General features: G+C 53.9%; 1 protein-coding gene across 3 annotated transcripts in view; it reads right to left on the reverse strand.

Annotated features, from left to right (window-relative positions):
- PLXNA1 (plexin A1) overlaps nucleotides 1-26,431 on the reverse strand; it is a 267,177-nt gene that overhangs the window by 214,010 nt on the left and 26,736 nt on the right. For all 3 annotated transcript variants that reach the window (XM_073351345.1, XM_073351346.1, XM_073351347.2), the window contains 2 exons: nucleotides 24,581-25,929; nucleotides 5,627-5,809 (listed from right to left, as the gene is read on the reverse strand). In XM_073351345.1, the coding sequence (XP_073207446.1) occupies nucleotides 5,627-5,809; nucleotides 24,581-25,753 (1,356 nt within the window). In that variant the 5' untranslated portion in view covers nucleotides 25,754-25,929. The remainder of the gene's footprint in view (nucleotides 1-5,626; nucleotides 5,810-24,580; nucleotides 25,930-26,431) is intronic.

Genomic DNA, 26,431 nt, shown 5'->3' on the forward strand with positions numbered 1-26,431 from the left:
CAGAGCCCTCTGCTCCCCCCTCCTTACGTTTCTGGCTGCCACTGACTGGGCTCAGTAGGGTGGGCTTCCAAAGTCAGCGGAAGCCCAGGTTTCATCGTTACCGTATCAATACCTGGCTGGATTTTGTTCTGGTGACGGATACTGGATTGGCAGCCCTGAAGATTGAGGGCTTCTAACCAAAGAATAGGTCGAGATCCCCATGCATCCTGAAGCACACAGTAGTCCAACCACTACCAAAAAAAATCATTGCTCCACACGAGAGACCTCACATACCACTACAGCCCTTTTTAAGCAATCCAGGAGCTGGCAAAGCACGGTCTCCAAGGCCTCCTGTCAGCAGGCACGGCCTTGGTCCCACAGAGTCAGAGCACAGGACACCAAGAGCACAGGCTGCTCTGGTGGCCAACCTCCCTTACCCATTAACAGGGGAAGTCCAGCCACGCTCATCTTGCTGGACCTTTTCGTCTGAGATCCTTGATCTCCAAATACCCCCGCAGCTGGAGAACGGAAATACACTGAAATACCTTGGGTCCTTCCTTCAGGAGAGCGCCCAGAGAGACATCATGGGTAACGGCTCTTCCACCTCCAAAGCCTTCTCCCGCAGAGCCCCATGACGCTCACTCCTCTCCCCCTTCTTGCTCAACACCCAGACAGACCCAGGAAGAGCTGGTGCGACAACACAGGCCGAAGTTCCAGCAGTGCGCAGGCAACACCCGCCTCTACGGCAAATTCCCAGCGCACGCACACAGCACAAGCTCCCAGTTGCAACAGTGACATGGGTGACCAATGAGGCTGCCTCATGATGAGTGCAGGAGCTGGGACTCCCCCTGGGGAAGATCTGGGCTGTGAAACCTGCTCCCATGGGGGTAAGAGTGAGCACAGACCTCGCTGCTTTCAGAACTAAACGTAACACTTCCACCTTCTGCTTTGCCTGCCTGCTAGAATTTTTTTTTTTTTCAAATTGTAAGTAAATCCTCGCCCCTCTCTTACCAAAGAGACTATTGCCTCTGGGGGAGAGAAGAAAGGAAACACAGAAGAGGAGGAAGCGAGTGCTCTTCCCCTTTTAAAAACCCTGCAAGGTGCTCCAATGCAATAGCGATGGACCCTAGAGCAGCGCTACTCAAAGCGGTGGTCCGCAGACCGGTGCCGGTCCGCAAGTCATCAGCTGCCAGTCTGCGCGCACACTGGAAAAAAAAATTGCCGGTCCCCCACATCAGATAGCTTGAGAAGCACTACCCTAGAGGACAGCCTATGGAGAAACATCCCCTATACTGTCCCATCAGTGAATCCTACCCTGGCCCATAGAGTGGGAGGGGAGTCCCGTCCTTGGCCTCTCTCAGGAGCAGGCCCACCAGGGCTGTGATGAGACCTGCCCACTGGAAACAGGACTAAGAACCACTGCTTGTTTCCCACCAAACCCCACTTGGTTTCCTTAAGACCTAACGGGCCAGAGCCCATCACACCGGGTGGGCCATGGAGCAGCAGGGACTCTGATACTATAGCTGCAGACGGGAAGAGTGAAGCAAATGGAAAAAAAGGAGAGACTCCACATAAACATGAGCCACACTAGCAGGTCTGAAGTTCCAAAATCACCACAAGGCTCAGCAGGAGCCAGCCCTGCATCCCCTAGTAACCTGAGGGGGTTACCCAGAACCAGGGGGGCTGCCCATGAGCCTTGGATGGGCACTCTCTCTAGCTACCACCACAGCAGGGCCACAGAAGTTGCAGGAAGAGAGGGAGGGAAAAGTTCGATGAAGATGCAGGAATGGAAACAGAGAAAGACCTGGCACCTCAGGGAGAAATTTGCCAGACAAATAGCAATCGTCAGGTTCCAGGGATAAATAACTGGATGTGTAACACTGTCTCAGTGGCTTCATGAATCCTCCTCCCACACTTCCCTCCCCTCCCTCTGCACCACACTGGCACAAACCTATTTAAAACCTGCAATTTGGAATTCAATAGCAGGAGAGGCTGGTGGAAATGCGACACCAGTCACTTCAGCTCCCTTATTGATTGGGAAGGGAGGACAAGCTGCCTCTGGCAGCAAGCCTCTCGCAATCCATGCCGACTTACTAGCAACCCCGATGCCTCCTCTGATGGAGATGATGATGCCGAGGAAGAAGGAAACTGAAGGAGAGAAAGGGAAATTGAGACTTCAAAACAGATGAAGAAATCCAAGGGTTTTCGGAAGCCTCACTCACTGAGCATCTACAAGAAGCGTGGTCTAGCTGTAGGAACGGAGGGCAGACTGCAAGGACTCCTGGATTTGGCACACCAGCTCACTGTGTGACTTTGGGCATGTCCCTAACCTGCTCTGTGCCTCAGTTTCCCCATCTGTAAAACTGAGATAAGGATACTGACGCAACCCACCGAGCCATGTGAGGTGTTTTCAGTGAGGTGTCTTCATTCACGAATGCTCATGAAATGCCTTGAGATCCTCTGACAGAAGGAACTACAAACAATGGGCTGGATACAGACCCGGTGGAAGCAAGTGCACTTCTACTGGAGTCCATGCAACTGCCCCCACCTACAGCAAGACTGAACTTGGCCCAATGTGTGTGGAGGGTCAATCTCTTCCCCTCCCCAGTATTGCAGGTTTGCACCTTGAACTCCAAATCACAGACACAAGCCCAGAGCTGCCTCCTAGACTCTCTTTCCGCACCAGCTGAGGTCACAGCTCTTCTGTGTGGGCCCCTTTTTTTCTTGGGTTTATTCTGTACCCGGGGTTCACAACAGATGCCACCAGACCAGGGATGGGGAAGGATCCCAGATAGAGCAGGAGGGTAGGTGCGTGGGGACTGCCTATTGTTGCATCCCAATAGGGGAGATTTCAGAGTCAGGGAGAGTGTTGCCAACGGATGCATTCCAGAAGAATGAGATGGTGGGGGAAAGGTGTTCAGAGACCAACCTCCCACCCATCCACACTCTCCTCTTTGCCAACAACCACCCAGTCTCTGCGGGCCTCTCCCCACACCAACCCAGAAGCCAGTTTCACGCTCATCACGATTTCAAATCCACAAACTGACTGTCAAAAAGGTCTCGAATCCAGCAGCCTGGTCTCTGTCCTGTTACCAGCCAGCATGGGAGGATGGATCAGAGTCCTGGGTGCTGCCTTTGATGCTGGGCTTTGGTAGTCAGCAAAGACTGGGGAGCAGCAGAGATCTTGCTGAGCTCAGCACGGCACGTGTATGCAGGACGCCATGATGGCTAGGACCCCTTCTGGCTGTTCAGTTCCGCTGGAGCCAAGCCAAGGAGACTGGGGAGAGGGCTGTGCAAGCAGCTCTGTCTAACCCCCACTCACACACAGAGGGCTCCCCTCTGCCAGCACTGGCCCCACACAGGCTGACACCAGCATAATGACTTAACCACACTCCTAGTTCAGTCCTAAACTGGCCTTGGGCCAATCTCTGCATTCCTGACCCAGCGAACCAGAAATCAGCACCTCAGCAAAAGTCTGCTTCCTCCAGCACTTCTATAGGGGTGAAGGGATTTGTACCATACACACTGATCGCAGACTAGCAGCCCAAAGGAAACCCACACAGGTCAAGTCCAACATACTGTACGCAGGCAGATAAAGAGGCAGCAGGGTCTAGTGGCTACAGCAAGGGATCAGGGCCAGGAACTCTGAGCGCTGCTCCTGGCTCTGCCACTGGCCTGCGAAGTGGCCTTGGCAAGTCGCTGCATCTCAGTGGGCCTCAGTTTCCGCATCTATAAAATAGGTAGTACATTGGGATACAGATCCATCTTCTGAGGTAGAGGGGCTAGAGGAACCCTTAGCTCATGTTTGTACAGCACATTGAGAGTCCAAACCCCTAGTTAAAAGCACCTGGCCTTCCTTGCGCATAATGTCCCCACTAGCCTGAAACCCTTCCCCGCCTCACTGAAGGTGGGGGGGGCCTGCAGCCCCTTCTAATTTAATCCCCCTATTAACTTGGCTATGTAAACACTGACCCCAAGGGAGCATGTGCTCTGCCTATCGCATTGCCAATTCATGCAAGGAAAGAGCTGCCAATGGCTTCAGGCCTTCCAAGGTGACTATTGCATGGCCCAGTGCCAATAGACCCCACCCCACCTTGATGGCAAAGGTAGCACTTCCACCCCCAACTGCATCACAACTCTTAGGAGTTGTCTTTGCTTCTACATACCAGTGAGTCATTTCAGAAAAGGAGGTATTTTAGCTGGGAAACAAAGATGCCAAAAGGAGCTCAAAATTCAAGCCATTGATCCCCAGGGCCGGGTAGTGGGTAGGTCCAAGTGGCTGTGTGTCCGAGCTCTAGAGGAATGAACAGGGCTGGGTGCTCCAGTTGAGTCCTGCACTTCAGGCCTCTGGCAGGACTGCACCAGGACCCTCAACATGACTTTGCCTGGTGGAGGATGCCCTTAAGGTGCACAGGTGTTTATACAGGGCAGATGCAGCTGTAATTATAGGAATGATGTTATGATAACAGGAAATCCATGCCTCGTGGAGATGCAGCAAGAGGCACAGACTTATTTGCTAATTGCCACCAACAAGAAGCCTTGTGTGTCACTGGGGAAGAGAGGTCTCCCCAACACTGTAGAATTTTGCTCACAGATGGCTTAGGTCAGCCAGGCTGGAGCACGCTGCAGCCCCATAAAGAACTCCCCTTCTATGGAAGCTTATTGGATTCCTTCAGCTGCCACCGTGGAGCAGTGCCATCCACCTCAGGGCTTTCCCAAGACAGAGGCTGCAACAGGGCCTAGCATGACATAGGGATGGGAGTTTAACGATGCTAGCAATGCAGGCAGGGAAGAGGGGAAGCAACCTCACTATTCTATACTTGCAGTTTAAGAAACATGTCACCCCCCCCTCTGGGGCAACATCACCCAGCCAAATGGGACAGGGATGAGGCCCAGAAATGTCTAAGCTAAGCACAGGTGCTATGGCAAGATAAAAGCTCTCACCCCTGCTGATCTTCTGAGTGGGCCAGCCTGGGCGAAAGGCTATTTGCCCTGGGAGACTGGCCCTGCCTGATGAGATTTCAGGCCTTTCCCAGTCCATTCCACCTTATTTCAGCCATTTGGGCCCAATTCAGGACTTAAGGTCAACAGCGAGAAGGGATTTCTGAACTTAAGAAGTGCCACGAGAAGGAGCTTCATCTCATCCAAGAAACACCAGCTCACACATGCCAGTGCTGCCACCTGGCAAGAGGGCCGAGACCAACGAAGCACCACAGGCATCAAGTCACTAGCGCATACACCACCCATGTGCAGCCCCTCTCGGGTTAGTGGCAAAGCAATCCAGTGATCAAAGGACACAAGGTATAGAGGGAAATCACCAGTACTGGGATACCTTGCTGTGTTGTGAACCCAACACCCCATCCCTCGGAGAGACTGTGCAAAGGGAACTCCCACTAACCCTGCTGACTGGGACTTGAATTGGGGTGGGGCTGGGAGTTTCCCCATGCTATAATCCTGCCATAAACAACCGCTTTAATAAATATGCCTGGTGGACAAGAGTGAAGGGAACTGGCCTTCGTCGATGCTGCCACTCCCCACCCTGCATACACCATTCACGCCTCAAAACACAGCACTGAAATCCTGCCCTTGCCCCAAAGGAGGTAGTCAGCCATCCAGCCTCCTCACCCCGGCCCAGTAGGTTACTTACCTTTTTGATCCTGCCACTCCGCGTGCCAGCAAAGACCACAGTGTGTCCCCGGTAGTCGTAGGCAGCCACCGAGGTCATGCCATCCTCCTTATCCACAAAGAGCGCTGTCCCCTCGATGGTCACTGTCCCACCCAGCGGCTGGTTAAAATCCTGGCCACAGAAATAGTCGTCAATCTGCAGAGGCTGTCAGAGAAGAAGGGAATGAGAGAGATGGGCCATTTGTCAATACATTGACACCACTTAAACTGCTGTGTGCAAAGGGGGACTGAGCTGCTGACTTAGAGCAATAATGAAGTGAGGAGATGATACGAGCCCCTCTTAGCTATCACTCCTGCCCCAGATCCTTAGCTAATTCCTGCCCCAGATCCAGGGCAGCCAAGGAGAGCAGGGACACCCCATCACTTAGTGGCATGATGAGGGGTTAGGGCAGTGACCAGGGACTTGCCTCAGATTGCTTAGAGGCTGATAACAAGGCATGGGGGTTGCAAGGAGCTCTGCTTCCCCTCCCTCTCCCAGGGATTGCTCCTGGGTGGGGCAGGAAGCTGTGGTCTCAGAAGCAGTTGGGGGCTCACACACAGCAGCCTGGTACCAGACATACCCATATGCCATTAACTCTAGCTATGCCCAGGCATGGATTCACAGATTAGCCCTGGGGAGCCAGGAAACCAGAGAGGTGGGAAACTCAGAGTCTGCAGAGAAGCCTAGGTGCTGGGTGGACTCTGCTCTCTGAGAGGGACCCCAAGGCACAAGGGGGTGGACAGAGAGCAGAAAAGGCCTCCCAGACAGGAGGGGATAGCATCAGACTCCAGACACAGTCCTGCTGCTCAGGACTCTCACCACAGGGCACCAATGATCGAACACAACAGTTCCCAGTGGAGCCTGTTCATATGAATCCTGGCAAGGACCCCTCCCCACCCCACCTCACCCCTTCCCTCCACCACTGAGGTGCCTGGCTCCATGGAAAAGCAATTAGGGCTGGACAAAGGAGATAAGATGAAAGACTGGCTGTAGCCCTGGTCCACCCCACACCTACAGGCTGCCAATAACACTCCCAGCTGTTTCAGCTCCTGGCTTCCCACATGCAGCTCCATCGATACCCCTCTTTCCTGATCTATAGTACTCCAGCCCTAGCTCCCTACCACCACCACCAGACACCCCTTTGCCAGTGCCCCTCCATCCTGACCTGCATCACCCCCTCCGATTCCAGCCTCTGCAAGAAACAGCTCTCCTGGCAAATTGCCGATCTGGCTTCTGCAGAGAACAGTCATTGCCCTTACTCAGTATCTCAAACTCCCCTCAGCGCTGTTCTCCCAACCAGAGGATTCACTGACGCTGGCAGTTCTCAGTCTGAGGCCAGACAGGAGGCTGGAAGTAGTTTTACAAAGGAGTCATGAGTCTGCCTGCTCCCATTCCCCAGCCAGAGCAGATCTGCTCAGCCTCTCACCACAGGCTTGTACACAAAGGCAAGGTATGCTGCTATCTCCTTCAAGTGCCATATGAGCTGACAAAGGATACTTGGGCAAGTCTGAAGGGCAGTGGCTGAGTGGGGGATGAATGTGGAGTGCCCAGAGAACCTCCTTTGATCAGTGAGTACTGGCATTTTCTCCTACCCTCCAAAGGGTTAATGCGGCCAAATCCCCAGAGAGGCTGTACCAAGCACAGATCGCTGTGTGAAAGCTCCTCTCCCACACACTCCTTACAGAAGGTGATCAAGAGCAGCCCAATGCCACATGCTGTAGCTGAGACTCAATAGCTCAGGTCCCTCAGGAGAGGCAGTAGATTAACATGTGGGGAGTGGTCAGGGTGGGAGGTGGAGACACTGATACTGAGGAAGAGTGTCTCTGAACCAGAAAGTCTGGTCCTGAAACAACCTCTCCCTGCTCCCTAATAACCTTCCTAATCCAAGGTCCCAGAAGAGAGTGAGGCAGAGGGGCTCCCAGCCCCAGTCACGTCTGGAGCAGCACTTAAAAACCCACCACTGAGCCCAAGCTTCTAGCCAGAGAAACACTGTTGGGGGAGGGATGGGAGAGGAAAGACTGCGAATCCCATCAGCATTCAAGCCAGGTTGGCTGCCCACCTCCCACTGAGCTGGGCTCCAAGGGCGGGGTGGGCAAGCAGTGATTAGCGTCCATAGCTTGGCTGGCTCCCTGCCTTTCTCTGCAGTGAGCTCCAAAGCCAGGAGAGTGCATATTAATTCAGCGCGAGGGTCTGGGCAGCTGACCCACCCCAGCAAGGGCCCCGCTCCAGCAGAGCTAGGGGGAGTGTGCGTGCAGACCTGGCCTGCCACTACAACACTGCATAAAGGCCAAAACTGGCCTTCACGGGATTGGCTTTTTAAGACAAAGACTGAGCCTGGGAGGTAAGATGAGCCCAAGCAACAGCAACTCCCAGATCTGATTACACTCCCCACAGGGTCTCCTGACTCAGTCTGGCTACGAGGCTCCCTTCCATATAACCCCCTCACTGCTGGTTTCAACAAGACCTCTGGGTACAGCTCTGCCGCCATCCCTAAGCCCCTTCCCAAACAGATTTGGTGTCATGAGGGGTTACAATGCCACCAGGAGCTTTGCCTGCAGTCGGCAAGGGCACAACAGACCTTTTCCAGGGGAGGCCAGGCCGCCGTGAGTGCCCAAGTGTAGGAGCTTTTCCTTTCTGGCTTTTATCGTGGTCCTGGGGAGCAGCTGCGCAATTTCATTTGGATCTGTACAGAGGCCTGTGGGGGGGGAGGTCTGGCACTCTGTATCTCCCCACCTGCTCACTTTCCCATTCCCCACCCCCACCTCACTCTCAGAAAGGAAATCTTGCATCTCAACGAACTGGAACGAGGGGAACGTGTTTGTAATCTACACACACACTCACTCACACACTCCTAGGCTGTGCTCTGTCCCTGTACATTCCCCCTGCAGCTTCCAACAGACACCCCATTCTTCACTTCCTGTCCTAAGCTGCTGGGCATTTCAGCAGGGGGTGAAGATGATCCCTGTGCAGAATTCACATAGTGCTTTGGGCTGGCAAGGTATTAGGGGAATGAATAAGGGCTATTTTCAGTGGCTGTATTTAGGGGGTCTATTGCTCCTGGGTGCAGAGAAAGTCAAGAGTAGCCCCATGTCACATCAGTGGCCGTGAACAGCTTACCATGGAGCATGCTTTGCCTGCAGTTCCCGATGACATACGTCAGGTGGGGCTGAATGACACAGTGAAAGAGAAAGAGAGGTACTGAATGGGGGAAGGGGGCGGGCGGAGCGTTAAGCAAGTTTCTGATCTGCCTAGAATCATGTGTTTGAGTGGCTAAGGAGCTATTTTTCTCATTGCAAACCAGCATCTATCAGAGACAGTGCCCCCGCCCATCCACAGCAGAGGGGAGCAGACAGAACTGCCCCCATGGCCAATGTAATAGTCCAATCTATGGTGCCCCAGCAAAAAGTCTCCTCACACTGCTGGCATGGGGACAGCTGGCTGTCCTTGCCCTTGGGCCCATCCAGTTCACAATACTGGCTCTCTAATCTCTCACCATCTCGGGGAGCAAGTATCATAGAATATCCGGGTTGGAAGGGACCTCAGGAGGTCATCTAATCCAATCCCCTGCTCAAAGCAGGACCAATCCCCAATATTTGCCCCAGATCCCTAAATGGCCCCCTCAAGGATTGAACTCACAACCCTGGGTTTAGCAGGCCAATGCTCAAACCACTGAGCTATCCCTCCCCCTCCCCAAGTATCTGTGCAAAGAAGCTCCCTCCTCCTGCTCCACAACCCCAGTTCCAGAATGATAACTTGGCAGAGAGGCTATACAAGATACTCTTGCAACAATACAACACCATTGAGCTTCCCAGTGAGCCTAGAAAACCAGAGCCATTCCCCATGCAAGTATAATAGCCTCATTGGCTCCACTGGAACTGTTCCTGCAAACAAACCCTGCAGGGTTTGGCACCAACCCATGGCCACAAACCACACCAGACCCCTTTAGCCAGGGACACAATTGCTGTATCAAGGTGACCGGGTCATCCTCCAAAACCCCTGCCAGACACTCCCTATATTTGGGTTCAACTTCTGCCTGGGGTACCAAAGGGTATGTAGCATTCCCTCTCCCCCATCCCACTCCTAGATTGCTCCGATTTAAAACAGAGCCTGCCAGGACCACTGGAGTGGGCAGAGAAAAGCCCAGGCTAGCACAACACCACAGCACCAGCAATAGGATATCAAGTGGAAAGGTCCACTCTGGAACACAAGAGAAACTGCCTGATGCCATGCCCTGACCTTCCCACAGTGACACCACCATTCGCACACTCCCAAGCCAAGGATCTGCCAAGACAAACAGGTTCACTTTACATACCAAAGGCTCCAGGAAACACACTGCTTAATACTGCTGCTCCTACCCCTTCCACTCAGGACTTTGGGGAAGTCTCTGCATTTCTATAATGCCCCGTCCCTTTCCCAATTCCCACCGATCCCGCAAACGGCTGAGCCCAGGTGATGAGACCACATTAACAAGGGAAAAACTGGCTCATATGACTGAGGGTGGGGAGAGATGAGATTAAACATTTCCTTTCCAGGTCACCAACCCAGGACGGTAGTGACCCAAAGTGATTCCTATCTGCTGTCTGCCCAGCGGCATGAGCTTGATCGGTCTCAGCCCACTTTACGGGAACAGCCACCTCACATAAGGCACCACCACTGCTGGCACCACCTGGTCCCCTTGCTGGCAGTCACAGCAGAGAGGCCAAGGACTGAGTGGGCAACAGAGGCTAAACCCCCCTCTCTACCTCCAGGGCTGAGAGCAGGCAGCACAGTTGAGAAGCTGCTGCCCATGCTGTCCCCGCAGGCAGCAAGTACCAAGCTCACGGGCTTACAGCCCAGCACTACACTCCCTTCAGGGACACAGGAGTTAACACAGCCAATTGGAGGAATGTCTGCCTGGTGCCTTCAGCAGCCGAAGCCGAACTTGCCCACAATGCATGTGACCAGCCAGGCAATGCTCCCACGTGGGAGGAAGGGAACAGAATCCTGTAAACCCCACGCCCCCCCGGGTTGCTGAGCCCCAGCAGGTTTGGCAGCTGCAGCTGGACTGCGGATCCCCTGCCAGCATCAGCTAGAGGCGTTGTTGGTTAAACACTCTCCTGCGTTTGCAGATTCAGGAGAAGCCTTTTCAAAAGGGAGCTCGAACAGCAGCCAAGAGCCATTGCAGCTCAGCCAGTGCCCAGCATTGGCAGACACAAATGTAGGGCAATTTTCCCCAAGCGCTCCTTTCACCAAGCGCTGTAGCTGCTGCCCAGGGAGATGGGAGAGCAGCAGAGCCAGGCAGTTCCTGCACTGAGGGACTGAAGGGCTCCATTCCTGGTGGCCTCCAAAGGGGGGAAGGCACAGGAGTCACTATCAGTGCCCGTGGAGGGAAGAATTGATGCACAGCCAAGAGGATGGAGCCTGGTTGGGTCAGACACACACACACATACACACACACTCCGTTTGGAGAGAACTGAACTGCAACCTGTGACCCTGCTCCAAAACTGATGAGAGGCAAAAGAAATTATCTGCCAGTTAATCTGGAGAACCTCAGTCCCACAGCAATGCCACGGCCTGCCCTCTTGATCTGCACCACTCCTTGCCACCTCAGTCCAGGAAACAGGACCTTTCATCTTCAGCTCCGATCCAGCCCTAGGTCAGTGGTGATGCAGAGTAATCACCCTCGGACAGCTGGCCTGCAAGCCCAAAAATGCTGCTCTCAATCCAATTCCTATTGACTCTGATATCTGCCCCAGAAAAGCCGTTCTCCTCACAGCTGGCCTGGGCCCCTCGATGACAGCCTGTGGCCCAGGCTCAGAACAGAAAGACCCAAGGAGCCCGAATTCCCTTCTCTCCGTCCTGGGCAGGCCTGAAACACAACAGCACAGGGGAGCGTATGGAGGAAGTGTGTCTGCCTCTCCCATGCAGTGGCTGCCAATCCAGCACCTTCCCCCAGACTCCACCAACGTTGTGAACAAACAAAAAGAAAAGGCAGTACACTCAGAAGAGGCAGCAGATGAGCCAGGGAAAGGAATGGGCCTCAGCCCCCGATGGCTGGACTCTGCCTGCGCCATTTCTGCCATACCTGCCTCTGCTGGGGTCATTTTATCCTTCTCCCTAGGATGCCCCTTTCCCAGATCCTGGACCTCTGAGACAAAACCGCCTGGCTCTGCTGCAGCTCTGTGTCAGTCTCTCACTTCCACAGCACTGAAAGGAGAGGGGAAGGACACAGGAGGTTTCTGCACTCAACATGCAATGTCTGTGCCGCGTCCCCTCCAGCCTCCGATGCAGGCCCAGACATGTGGTGCTAAGAGAGGATGACAGGGATGGGGGGAATGTGGGGGGAGACCGCAGGGAACAGGGGTCAGGAACTGGGAAATTCCCTGAACCATGAAATCTGCTTCTATCTTCACCTCAGTGGGAGGAGATGTGTTGTCATGACAACCCCTGGTCCAACAGCCTCTGACCATGGGTTCCAGGCTCTGGGAGATGTGGAGAAAGGGAGGGGGAATGGGGACTGAAGAGAAACGACTGAAGCCTTTCAGCCAGGCACGGGTGAGCTCAGTTACCCACAAGGTCCAACGTGGGCATAGGTGCTGAAATTAGGCATGCGGCTGCACCCCCGGCTTGAAGTGGTTTCCATTATATAAAGGGTTTACAGCACCCCCACTATACAAATTGTTCCAGCACCTTGTGCCTGGGTGGGGCAATGGCTGAGCAGAGCATTGCACGCCTGATGCCTTCACTCCGTAACCCCAGCGAACGGCCTGGCTGGACTTCCCTCCCCAGCACCAAATCCCAGGGAGCCTCCAGATGTGCAGCACTCACGCCAAGCCCAGAACAGGCAGCAGCCAGCCCAGGCATGGAGCACATGAAGTCAACGCTGCCAGCAGAGGCGCTTTCTGAATGACACACATTGAGGATCGTGGGGCATTTGGGCCTCGGAAGGATTCTGTTTGGAAAGGCTCCATCTGCAGCTCGGAGCTTAGAGGGGAGGTTTTGGCAAAGGATGGGCTCAGAACCTGTTCCAGTCTCTGGGGGGTTTTAAATCCCTACAGCATGGTGTAACATATGGGGAAAGCGGGGAGGGGGTGGGGCAGATAGCAAGAACCACTCAAAAAACAGCTCCTCCAGGACTGTCACCCTCAGCTAGAGTGCAGCACCCACGCAGCATGGGACAAGGGGAGTGCATTCGCAAGAGACTCCCCAAAGGTCAGTGTGCAGTCTGGTACCAGCTCACTAACACCCCCACGGAGGGGACATTGAACAGCCATCCACTGATGGCTACGCACTAAGCCCACTGTTTAAAAGGGCCATTCATTTTCACTTCGTTTGACTTGCTGTCCTTGGGGCCAGGCCTCTCCCTGCTTTTTCCTCAAGATGCCTGCAGCATGCAATTCCAACATGACTATGGGACAGGATCTCTAGCCCATGGGAGGAGCCCTCACGGGCGACCCAGGAGGCCAGGAGCTCACACCACTGCTGCAGTTCACAGCTAGCACCACAGCCGTGGGGAGTGCAGAGAGGTGGGAACAGTCCAGTGGATGCAAAGCTGTTCACAGCTGCAGCTCCGTTTGCTTGCTCAGCAGCTCTCACTTCCTCTAGCTGGGGTGCCGGGGTTTAGGACGCAGTCACAAGTTGACTCCTTTCCATGCCTGACTTTTTATCTCCCCTTCCCCAGGCAAGAAATTCCTCTCGAAAAGCCACACATCTTGAGCACAGGCCTCACTGGCTCCCAAAGAGGGCTGTGTCAGTGGCCCCTGGAGGCAGACTGCTTTACCCACTACTTAAGGCCTCATCCCACTGGGGATGGGGGATCAGCAGCATGGTGAGGAGTTAACAATCCTCAACTCAGTATACTGAAAGGGGGGTGGAGGGGCTCAAAAGCCCCCTGCAATCTGAACGCACATGGACCTTGCCTACCAATAGAATGGGGTGTAGACCTTGCTGGTCTCCTCCTTTCCATTCTCACACAGCAATCATCAGGAAGGCAGCAGCAAGAAAACACATCATTCCTGCGATAAACCAAGTTGATCTTAGGGACCCACATCCTTCTCCCGCACCCCCAGAAGAACCTCGCCTCCATCAGGGCTGGGACCACTGAACATTCATGGATTGTCTCTCTGGCGGCTGAGACAGAAGCCCCAGAACCCAGGGGCAAGAGCCCCACAGCTCAGCCTCACCAAGGAACATGCCACTGAGGAAGCAGTGAATCACTGAGGCCTAATGAACAATCCATAATGTGGAGAAAGAGGGGAGCAATTTAGTAGCAGAGGCTTCAGCCCCAGCAGAGCATCTGGGGATCCTTGGCTATTCTGCTCTTAGGGGAAGCTGTGAAGAACTCAGCAATTGAGGACAGGATGGGGGGGGCCCCCCACACACAAGGGAGACATATTTACTTTTATACGATTCTGTATGTTAGTGACAATGGGAGGCTCCCACTGCTCAGCCCCCAAGGACGCACCCCTAGACAGCACCCTTGAAGCCACCCGATCCCAAAAGCACAGATGGCCAGAACAGTCTGTCCCAAGAGGAAGAAAGAGATATCTGGTCATTGCTCCTAAGAGAAGCACAGATTGGTCCCTAGGTGCATTCAGCCCCCTTATGGCAGCAGCTTCCAAGACTCAGGGAAGCCCACCCTGACTCAGGCTCTGACGTCCCCTCCTGCAGCCCGGAATCACATGTCACTTCTTCCCCGTGAGACATCCTGCTCTCCCCATGCATCTTCTCCCAGAAAGAGCACACTGGGCCCCTTCCCTTCCCTCTGCCTCATGGTGTGCATAGCAGACAGCAGTGAAGGGGTGAACGGAAAGCCTGAGTCCCGGGCAGACTGGAGCGGAACGAATGAAGGTATTTAAGTCCTGGCAGCACCTCATAGCCAATGCAATCTCCATGTCACACTGCTCTCTGCACTCTAATTTGAAGCTTCCCCAACCTCATCTGCTGCTGAATATGAAAGAGGATAAATGTTTATGGTGTTTACTCCTGTCTGCTTTGTCTCAACAAACTCTGGGAAATGACAAATACAGCTGCACCGCTGCATTCCGGGCTGCAAGGAGCGCGTGTCTGCCCGCCACGGCAACACCGACATCACCTCAATAAATAATTACACCGACAATTAGCTCACTAACAGCAAACTCCCTTGCTAGGGACGTGCAGGCAGACACCATGGCAAGGCCAGGCAAGGCTGGGTCAAATTGGATGGGGGAAGCAATTTGAAGGGTATGGTGCCAGCTGCCATAGCAGATCCAGACACTGGTCCATCAAGTCTGGCCTCTGCCAATGGCTACTGCCAGGTGCTTCAGATAAAGTCAGGGGAATATATATATGGCCAGTTCCATCATGCTGCATGGAGCAAGTAAATTCTCTTCCTGACCACTGTGCTGACCAGCCCTCAAGCATGAGGATCAATTATCCTCACACACACACACACAGCTTGACCCCGTATAGCTACTAAAGCACATACCCAACACTCAGGTTAACAAGAGACTTCACACCAGCATGGCTCGCAAAGGGTGACACAATCTGCTTTCCAGCAGGCTCCATCCTAATCAGCTGGGGTGAATGCAGGCCCCACTGATTCAATGGGAGACCATAACCCACACCATAACCAGAGAGGCATCACTTCTGAGGGACTGGCACTATTCACAGGATCCAATCTCCAGGAGCATGATAATCCCGTACTTTCCAGCAACACAACCCCCACCCTCCAAAAAGACCCAGGCAGTACAAGGGGGGAGGGAGGGGGAAGGGGGGCTGGCAAATTTCAGTGTCACCCTGATTCTCCCAGGAAGCCACCCTGCAGTAAGGAGAGCACGGGATACAGAGACCTGGCCTCAGACACACACAAAGGAGATGCTGAGCCAAGGCAGGAAGTAGCCATCTCCCCGACGCTCCGAATCATTGCCTCCCTTCAGGCCCACTTACCAGAGCAATGAGGGAGCAGACAGGAGAGGCAAGATTCATGCCATTTAGTGTTATTAATTGGCCAGTAATTTGCCAGTTAACACTTATAAACGTTCTCCCTTGGCTGCCATTGATTTCCTGGTTTCCTGACGTCTGCTGGGGGACCTTTAAGCCCCCGGGGTCGTGATAGCGAAACCGAAGCTAAAAGCCAATAGTGGAGAACTAGTGTGAGGCGAGGCATTGTTACACAGTGTGAGGGCATCAGCCCATTGCCTCAGGAGGCCAGGATTCAGCTCGGGGTGGTGTGACAGAGGAGAGAAGTTTGTTGGTACTCAGTCTAGAACCACATATCCCTCTCACCTCAACCTCATAGGGCATACACTGATGTGAGTATTAGGCAAAGGGGAGCTGGGACTGAAACCAGACAGGATCTCTCTGAAACTCACATCCCATGCACAAAATCCACGGGCAACCTAATCCCCCCAGAAGAATCAGAGAGAAGCTGGAGGAAATTTTTCTTGGGGCAGTGGGGACTGGGTAGCTCAGGACAGCGGGACTCCAGTTCTTTCACATCTAAGTCCCCTGTTTGAGTTTAGCCCCGGGGTTTAGTAATGAATGGAAATTGCAAGCACCTGATCTCTGCTATTTGACCCCTGTGAAATATGATTTTATTTATCTCAGCCCAGCATCAGTAGCACAAACGTCTACATCACAACACACCCTCGTCAGAACCAGCAACAACTGCCCCTCATAGGCAGGTTCTGGAGAGAGGCCAGGACTCAAACAGGCCATGGAATCTGAACTCCTGACCTAGACAGGGTCCCTCCGCCTCAGGCATGAGGCGCTTCAGCAGAGAAAGCAACAGGTGGAGAAAGCCCAGGGGCAGCTCGCCATGCCCCACCTGCTCTGTGCAGAGAAAAAGACTTTCGGTCAGGCAGCAACATTAACCCCTTCTTTGGCAGCCCATGGAGGGATGTTCTGGTTATTGAAGTACTGGGCTGAAAAGAAGGAGATCAGAGTTCAATTCCTAGGTCTGCTGCAAGCTTCCGGTGTGAACCTGAACAATCCACTGAGGCCCTGATTCAGCAACACACTCAGACCTGGGGCTCAGTGCTCTGCTGACTTGGGGCTTTTCCCTCTCTGGGAAGTGGAGACATCTTGGAGAGGTGTTGTGAAGGTACCTTGGTCAGTGAGGCCATCAAATTCCACCAACAAGTGGATGGTAGAAGGGTCTAGATAACCAGAACCGAATATACCCACGGCCGTTTTCCCTGCAGAGCGGTGAAGTAGAACGTCCAGACGTGCGGGTCTAAGGGAGCCCGTGCTTTCTCATCCAGCACTGAAGGGGTTAATAGGCACTCTAACTGAGCTTTCACTAGAGCCAGTTCAGCAGAGTCATGCAGGCAATCGCTGCCATTATTGGACTGTTTTTAAACTCAGCCCACAGAGTCTGAACTGAACCACCCCATCCCTGTCGCAGGTGCTGGCCCTCCCCAGGTCCTACAGAGGCCATGGGAGGAGGGAAGCAATAGGGGGGCCTTAGATGGCTATGCTGAGACCCTCGCAGCCTGCTCAATGCAGTCTGCCGCTCCAGGTCTGCCTCTTTCAGAAGATGAATTCCTGGTCCCAGCAGGGGAACAAAAGAAACATACAGGATGGAATTAGTTTCCCCAGCCAAGTTTGTTCCGCTCTTCAGCGCTGGGGAGGAACCACTAACATCTTCTGAGCACTCAGCCAAGTCTGGCGGCCTCTCCGCCTGGCTCCAGCGTGGGCTCCGCCCTGGCCCACAGCACTTGGGGATTAGATAGTCAAAAGTTCATGCTGCTGCCACAGCAGCTGCAAGCAAAACACAAGGATGCTGCTGCAGCACTGGGGAGGCCGTGGCCATGTGCCCTGGGAACTCAGCTGGGGGAAGAAACATGTCAGCTTATCCAAAAGCCACATCCCCCTACAGATCCTTTCACCCTTGTCCCCTGAACCCTGCTGTACGAGATGTCATCGGCCTCTCCTGAATGGGGCTTGGTGGGAGCACGATGAATAGAATCCTTACAAAGCTGCTGGAGGGGCTCGAAGGAAGGGGGTGAGGTTCATCATGAGACAGCCCTTCCCCCACCCTCCCCCTCCACTGTCAGGAGATTAATCTTGATTGACAAGGCCTTCCCATGCAGAGAAATCCCCCCTGCCCGCCACAGCCATAGAGCCGGGCTCTTCTGCGTTCCAGATAAGACTTTAAACCAGAAATCCTGACCAGGAGTGGCTCTTTTCACACCCATCAGACATTAACCTCAGAGCCCCAGGTTCCAACCCGGGCAACTACATTCAGCCTCCTTAGAAAGCAACCCCTATAGCACCAGTTGCAGACACTATCCTTTGCTTCCTGTGTGGAGTGTTGCTGTGCAGCCCTTAATCGCCTCCCACGGCCGCCCCAGAGCAGGCAGCATTTCAGTGGTGCACGAAAAGATTCGCACCTATTGGTTTTGCACACTCTGGAGGATGTGGTTTGGGTATAGCTAGCAGAGAGTGAGGTGCTAAGGGCTCAGTTCGAGATCTAGCAACCCCTTCCTCTGCTTGGCCTTTAAAAGCAAACCACGGGAGGGAATTTCTCCAGGCCCAAGAGTCGGCCTAGTACCGAGCAGCGGGACAATCCTCACAAGCTCTCTAACACAGACAGTGCTGGCACTGGAATGCAGCAGCCACACCTCCATGCTTTACCTGAAACCCTCATGAGCTCACATCATAATCCCAATGCCCGAGCAGCCAGGCTTCCTTCCACCTGCCATGGCGAGCACACACATACACTCCCCAGACTGATTTCCTGCAGGAGTTCAAGCCAATGACCGTGCAGTGTAATAACACTGGGAGAACCAATTCCTGTAGCCGGAGGGACAATTGGCCAATTCCCTCACCACTAAACGGGCACAAGAACTGGTTACACTCTCCCCTGCACTGGGATATAGGAGGGGGCCTCTAACTGAACCCCTAGCCTATTGCCAGCTCAGACAAGTCGTCCAACTGGGATTTCACCAATATCTGGACATCATCAGAGCGCTGCGCTTTCCTGAGAATAAACAGAATCAAACCCTGCCTGCCAATGCTAATGAAAAGATGGTGGGACTGCGAGAGCTGCCTGGGACAGAGTGGAGGGAATGTCTATGTAAGCCACTGGTCAGCGTGTATTGTGTGACCCCTTCTGTGCCAGATCACAGAAGTTGGGAGTCTGTCATAGACAGCAGCTGCAAAACCTGGCTCTAGCTATAGCGACTTATGCTTGTAGCTCTAGCGGCCCTGGGTTCTCTCCGTGTTAGCCAAGGTAGCAGCTGTCACACATTACAAGGCATGTTTCATCTGTTGGAGCCTCAGAAAAGCAGAGGGCACCCAGAAACCATCTAGGTTTCCAGTACCTGGTAACTTATACTCTTTCCACACTTCCCATGAAGGGGGGTGTTTAGCTGAACTGATGCCCCCGTTTGTCCTCCAGTATTGACTATGATAATGGATAGGTGTTTCATCCTGGAAGCTTCCAACACATTCTCCAAACTGATTTATGAGCTGTATGCACAGGGATCATTCAACTACTGCAGAAATGCAGCCACTAGCGGGGGTGGAACGAGAGAACTGTTTAACAGCACACAGCAGCATAACCATTTAGGACAGGACGTGAAGAATACCACATCTAATTGAACCTGCAGTGGGATTTAAGAATGCAGTTCTTACCTAAGCCAGACTTTGGGCAGGACAGCAACGTTCACATCCCTGCTCTTCCATAAAGTGCCATTAAAGAGCCCAAAAATCAAGACCTTGGTGCCACATCTCAGGCACCTGCAGCAACGCAGCACTCTCCTGCACAAGGCTACGACAGCGGCTCAGGGCTGGCTCACAAAGACAAGCACCACTCAATGAGTTACTAGCCACCACTTCCCAAAGCACCCCGAGTTCTCCCTAGAGCTCTCCCATTCAAGCCCTGACTCAGCCCATCTCTGCGCAGCCTGGGAAATGTAGTGTGATCAGAGCACCAGCCAGAGGAGTGGCTGCTTCCAATCTTTGCTGTGTTCTCCTAAAAGTGGGGGAAATTAATCCTGCTCCCAGCCAGGGTTCAAAGGCCACACATAGGGGCAGCCTTGCAGCCAGATCTCAATTCCCCAAGGACCAGGAATTTGCCCTGAGCCAGCAAGCCAAAGCCAAGCTGGATCCTGGCAAGGATGCTAAGGAGCCAGAGAAGCTGGGAAAGAACAGCTGCCCAGAACTGATTCTGTGGCTCCATTTCCAGCCAGACTGGTTTTCTTGTGTGCTTGTTACTTTTGTGAGCAAACGCTGAGTTGTGGCTTGTTTATTCTTTGTTCCTTCCCTCTCGCTTTGTTAGCCCTGTGCCAAGGCAAGAAAAGGAGTGAAAGGAGAGAGGTTGGGAGAAAGAGGCACAAGGGATCCACTAATGACCATCTTCTTAATGTTTCAGAGAGATGTTTCTCAGCACAGGAATTAGTAATCTACAGAGTGGGAACAGCCACAAACCCTGATGCTGCCCTGCCGCCCCCCTACACTGGCACAGGACAGGGCCCTCTAGCAGCGGAGAGAGGGGAGCTTGGCATCCATGTCCCATTTGCCTCTTGCTTGTTCTGCTGCAGCTACAAACGAGGAGACCAAGGGCCGCTGCAGTTTGAATGCTCGTCTGCATGGCATACTTTGCTTAGGCTCCCTAAGGGGCCACTAAGCACCCCAGAGCCCACTAACGCTGCCCAGCAGAGACCAGGGAGTTCCAGGGGTATAGCTCGTCTGGATTCAGAATAATGCTGAAGATCTAGCTCTGCACACAGCCCCCCTACCCAGGCTGAAGTCCTTGATGTTCAGAACATCCTTCTGCACAGCTCATTTCATATATCCAACTGGTCACCCTGTGCCAATCCAGCAGGAGACCTAAGTACAGCATCATCAACCCCTTTGGCTGATGGGCACAACCACCCTCCCCACACCCACACACACCCACCACCAACTCAGGGACAAGGTGACATTCTCTTCCTTACACTCCTCTCTCGTTCAGCACCTTGCTTAGGAAAAGCCCAAAGGGGACAGAAGAGCTGCTCCGAGACACAGCTGGGTCCCCAAGACAGCTGTGCGGGCCAAGGGCAGTGAAGAGAGAGGGAACGGGGGAGCGAGAGATAGCACAAGAGAAGGAGGCAGGCAGCTCCATTCCCAGAGTCAGCAGTCGTGTGACCCAGCAGGCAGCAGTGTAACAATTTCATCATTTTCCACCAGAATTGAATTAGTTTGAAGCCAAAATCAGATCTGTGAGCCCAGTGCTCTTGACAGCAAACCCTTTACTTTGTCAGGCAGCTGTTAGCTGTCTCCCTCCCAGCTCGGGAGAGGACAAAGGAGGGGCTGCCTGGGACAACTTCACAAGGATGCCTATGCACTCCAGGTGGCTGCGGTTAAGGCATGTGCCCCCACAGGACAGCCCCATGGCCCTGGGGTGACTGACCTGCAAGAGGGCACCTGAGAAATGAGAAAAAAAGCCTTCCCTTGTGTTACTCCTTCTGGCCACTAAGCGAAGGGGAGACCCTCACTCAGGCATTGCTCCTGCTGTACTCCCCAGTGCCCCAAGGGCCAACCAGAATGGACGTTCAGCAGGGACGCTGTCCTATGGCTGGCTCCCCCTTGAAGGGGGAATGCAAGCGGCTCAGATGGCCACGCTCCACAGAGTGGGACTTAGGGGGTTGAGGGACTATTTAGAGGCTCCTTCTGAACTCCTTAATCCCCTGACATGCCAGCAATAAGTAGCTCACAGTGGAGCTCCTTGGGAGAAGGGCACCGCCATACCCTAGTCTACTGGCTTTCTGAGCACAGCACAATGGCTTTGAAAAGACAAATCCCATAGAGGCTCCAGCACGAGGGGTGCACAGGGGCTGCTCTAGGAGAACTCAGGGCACAGGCTCTGCTGGCCAGGGCAAACTCCCTTCACACAGCTTTGCAGCCCCCCTGCTATCCACAAGCCCAGCTCTGTCAACCCACCTCAGTGCTGGCTGGCAGGCCCCCCCGCCCAGATATTCCAGGCTGGGTCCCACCACCTCTCTGCCAATGCCCCACTGTCCTAACCTGCAGGTGTCCCTCCTTATTCTGGAGCTGGGTTCCCTTGATCAGGGAAAGCCAACCATGCCAGTTTGTGTTATTTGACCAAATACCCATCCTGGACTAGCTTGAGAACAGTCATTTCATGGTGATCTAGCAAAGTCTAGAAGCCCAGGCCTCAAAAGAGAGGCTATAGCATTAAACTATTGCACCATGCTAGCACTGACAGGTGACTAAATTCAGCCTTGGTGTAAGCAGGTATATAGCCCAATGAAGTTATGCACCAGTTTAGGGCTGGGCCAGATCCTCAGATGGGGTAAACTGGTGCAGCTAAATTGATTTCAATGGAGCTCAGCTGATTTACCCCTGTTGAGGATTTGGCCTACATCCTTTAGCCCAGGCTGTGAGAGGCTGCCCAGGCCATGCCAGTTTAGAGATGCCTGGATATATTACACTCCCATCATCCAGAGTAGCTGAAATAGCCTCCCTGTGACCATTCATATTTTATAATATCATCTGGAAAAGAAGCCGGCAATAGTTCATAAACCAAGCAGGCTCAGCACCCCCTCGCCACAGACTTCATGCAGCAAAACAGGGCAATAAACCGGTAGCCATACGTTAGCAACAGCCTGTGGGAAATGCTTCCCTTGGGACAGGCAAGAGACTTTCCCTAGATTGGGAAACAGCAGCCCAGGGATTACAGCCCTGGCATGCTCCCACTTCCCTGGGGCAATGGTTTGCTACTAACTGCCTTCAACATCAGACGCATTCTCAGTGCCTCACTCACACCTAGGACATGCTGCTGCCCACGCCCCGCCATTCCCCAGCCATGTGCCCTGAATGAAAGTGGTGGAGCCACCCACTTCCAATGCTCTGAGCACCTCCCACGGTCTGGCAGCCCGGTTTTCAGGGGAATGAGACTCCTACGTGTTTTTGTTGCACATGGACCTTCCCTCTTTGTGCTGACCCACTGCATGCTGACCCAAGGACAGAGGCAGGCCAGCGTGCCCAATTGGAGGGGCCAAGCTTCCCTCTGAAAGAAGCTCTGAACCACTCTGAAAGAAGTTCTACCCACCCCCACAACAAATTCCAAGTGGGATCTTGGCAGATCCTTCCAGGAACTGTCCAGGCAAGAACTAGGGAACTGTTACTGCGGGATCCAGACAGGAGCTGACTTGCTCCCACTTTTCACAGATCCTACGAGCACACTCAGGAATGAATGAGCTGCCAAGAGCTAAAAAGAGACAGAGCAGGAAGATTTTCCAGGCCTCCAACAGCCAGGAGAACAGGTCTGACCAGGTAAGGAGCAGCCAGCAGGGAAAGCCTTCCTTCAGGGATAGTCCTATACCATGGTGGGAAAGGATGAAAACAGAGCAGCTTGACAGAGGCTGAATGGGCCATGCATGCTCCAGGTATTTGGAATATCACAGAGAGGAGAGGGCGTCATATGTCAGAGGCAGATCATTTCTCTAGAGTCTGCCAAAGGCAGGGCTGCCCTGCCACAAGGGCCCAGGGTCTGGCTGTTTGACCCAGCTCCTTGCACACAGCCAGCAGCTCGCAGGAATGATCAGTTTCCAGCAGGAGCAGAGCGTGTTTGAATCCAGGCACCCTGGGTCGGTTCCGAAGGTGCTGACCAGAGTGACCAGCTGTTCTAAAGGGGGCCCGAGGGCAGCAATTAAGAGGTCAGACACTCTCACACTCCCTTCCTACCAACTCATGCTATGGGGAATGCAACAGGTGCACTTAGAATGAACAAGGCCAGGGAGCAGGCAGCAAAGAGCCTCTGCACTGAACAGTGAATGAAGCCGTGCGGTCCATGAGGCTGCCAGCCACCCTCTTACTCTGCCTTCAACACCCCGATGCACCCCTGCGTTCTCAGTCGCACACAGCTGCTTTGGAGGTTCTCTCTGACCATCCCAAAAGCCACGGATGCCATTTGCAAGGGGCTGTCATGCTGAGCCACAGCCATTTCCACTCCGAGCGCTGGCATCAACCAGTGGGAAAGGAGCCACCTGCGCCTGGAGAGGGCAGGCTGCGCTCCCTTTAATCCACCGTCACCAGGGTTAGCTCTCTGAAGCATGTTATTAGTCTGATCTGCAGGGAGATTAGCTCCGGGGCGGGGCGGGGGGGCATCAACTCTGGCTATACTGTAAAAGGCAAAGAGCGGAATAGTTATTGTTTGTACCTACCCAGCTCCATCCCTGCCTTCCCAGCCCTCATCACATGCTGCAGTGGAGTTAGCTATTCCATGTACTGTACGCAGCCAGGAATTGCACTGCAGGGTTCCACCTCCCACCATCCCGCTGCTTGTGCCCTGGGGTGTGTGTTACACACTCCACAAAATTGGGGATGGTTCAGCATTGCTAGCAGAGGCCCCAGGCCCTGAATGTTGTACCAGAGCTCACAGTGATGCAATCATCCCAGCAGGAGGCCTGGACTGCCAGAGCCAGCATGAAACAAGGAAAAGAAAGAGGTCCCCATGCATCCTCCTACCTAAGGATCTGGTGTGTACCAAACCACTAACATCAAAGAGCTTCTAGGTGCTTTGGGCACTTTCTGGTGCTGCTTTTGCCCTCCCAGCCCTCTGCCCAGCCTTACACTAGGTAGAATTGGGACAGAGCTGAAGCCCACTGTATCACCATTGGGAGCAGCATTTACTTCACAGGGTTGGATCCACAAATGTTTTGGGATTCTAAATCGGTATGGGGCCATTTTTTTCAGGCCAGCCATCACTGGTGAATACCCATTTAAACCAAAACCCAGTGACCACCCCGCACCAGATCCATGATCTCATGCTCCATACTCAGCATGATATACCACTAGATACCCTGCGTCAGCCTGCGCTCCCACCCCCGCCCCGCGGGCAATAGTTCTCACAACAGACAAGCAGCCCATCTGAGCAGGCAGCAGCCCAGCCAGGTGACTGTGAGGGGAGTGGATCCACAGGGCTGGAAAGCAGCCCACCTCAGCTAAAGCTAAGCAGGCACTTACCGAGTTGATGCAACCCAATTCCTTGTTCAATAGCCAGGGTAGTGACAGCTTTCCCTCCCCTCGGTAGCAAGACTGGATGCGCTCCTTGATTTTGTCTTTGATCTTTTTCAGAGTGAAGAGGCAGAGGACAGACTCCTTGGGTGGCTTGACCCTGTTCTTCTGGCCCTGGGAGAAAATAGTGAAGAGGATGTCTTCCTGCTCCGAGATGCCCAACTGCTTGGCAAGCACCTTGCCGGGCTTGCTGAGGTACGCATCCTGTATCAGACGGTACTCGACGCCGTCCCGCACGCAGCCGATGGGGAACTCCACGTAGGAGTAGAACTTGGGGTCATCCACACAGAGGCGGACGATTTTGGAGGTGAAGAACTGCTCCCCTGTGGAGTCAGGTGAGGTGAGCTGGGTGTCCAACTGCAAGGTCAGGTAGTACACGAACTGCTCACTGCTGAAGCTATAGATGTAGTAAATGTCAAACGTTGGGAACTTGGAGAGCGTGTCTGAGGGGATCTTGAGCTGGGAGGAGACAAACTCGTCCTGGTAGACAAAGCCAAACATCTCTGCGTTCTCCTCGTTAGTCATCAGCTTGCGACTGGAGAGGGTGGGGAAGTACTCGGACTTCCCGTCAATCGGCGTCCCGATGAAGAGCTTGTTTTGTCCGTTAAGCACCTCAATGATGACACCCGACATGGTGCCTGACTCGTTGACGCTAGAGAGGTAATGCTCCTTGCGGTGGTGGGGCTCCCCCAGCTTGAAGAGGTCGTCCAAGCGTAGGAACTGGCAGATGCCCTGGGAGGCGCTGCCACAGGCAATCAGCCGGTTCCCTGAGTAGTCCACCAGCAGCAGCTTGTTGACATTGTTGGTGGTGACCAGCCCGTGGGGGCAGGACTGGACGCTGGGGGGTGGATAGCACTTCTCGTTATCATCCACCGGCCCCGTCACATGGGCACGCAACAGCGTCAGGTTGTTGGAGAGCTTGTAGATCCGGTTGACAGCGCCCACATAGACCTCCCCAGTTTTGTTGTGGACCACCAGGTGTGTCAAGCTCCAGTCTGGGACAGAGAAAGTCCTGAAGGGAGACTTGGGGGTGCCCTCTGCCAGTGGTAGCCAGGCACTCCCCAAAAGCAGCAGGGTCCAGATGTTAACGGACAAGTGGTGCTTGAGCCGAAGGAGCCACATTGCAGCAGTGTCACATCCAACCAGGGCCGTGCACAAAGCCAGCCACAAAATAAATAGAAGCCAACTCAAAATAGAGGGATGTGGCAAAGGGAGGGGGTATTACAGGGCCAAGGTCTCCTCTGCTTCTGCTAGGCTCCACATTCAGGGCATCATGGACACTGGCAGCCTGGTCAGCCCTAGAGGGAAAGACAAGAACAGGGTTAGGCAAGCCCTCCTGCAGCTCACGTTATAACATTAAGCCTTTGGGGCTCATTGCCCACTCCCTTCTCCGCTGCCAGCCACTCTCCACTTCTGGGGCTTTGGTTCTCACAGCCCTCTAGCCCTTCAAGTGCCGTGTACAGGAGATGCAGTGCCCCTTCCGTCCATCTCCTCCAGAACGTTACTCCCCTGATCCAACAACCACACGCAATTGGGGGGGGGGGGGAGGGCAGCATCACAGAAAGCCACATTCGCCCACATTCCACATCAGCACAGGGAAGGGGCACAGCGACCATAGCTTCCCATCTGAAGGGAGACATGTCAAGAGCTGATTAGCACAACGCTGCCTAAAACCACCTCAGCGAGCCTCTGGGCATTCATGGCCGCTTTGCTTCCCCACCCTGACACTCGCTGGCCCACATCACAACCACCATCTCTCCCACCACGCTGGGGCAGAACACAGCTCCCTACGGAGCCTGT

Source organism: Lepidochelys kempii, chromosome 7 (genome assembly GCF_965140285.1).
Source record: "Lepidochelys kempii isolate rLepKem1 chromosome 7, rLepKem1.hap1, whole genome shotgun sequence".
In the NCBI taxonomy this organism is placed as follows: domain Eukaryota; kingdom Metazoa; phylum Chordata; order Testudines; family Cheloniidae; genus Lepidochelys; species Lepidochelys kempii.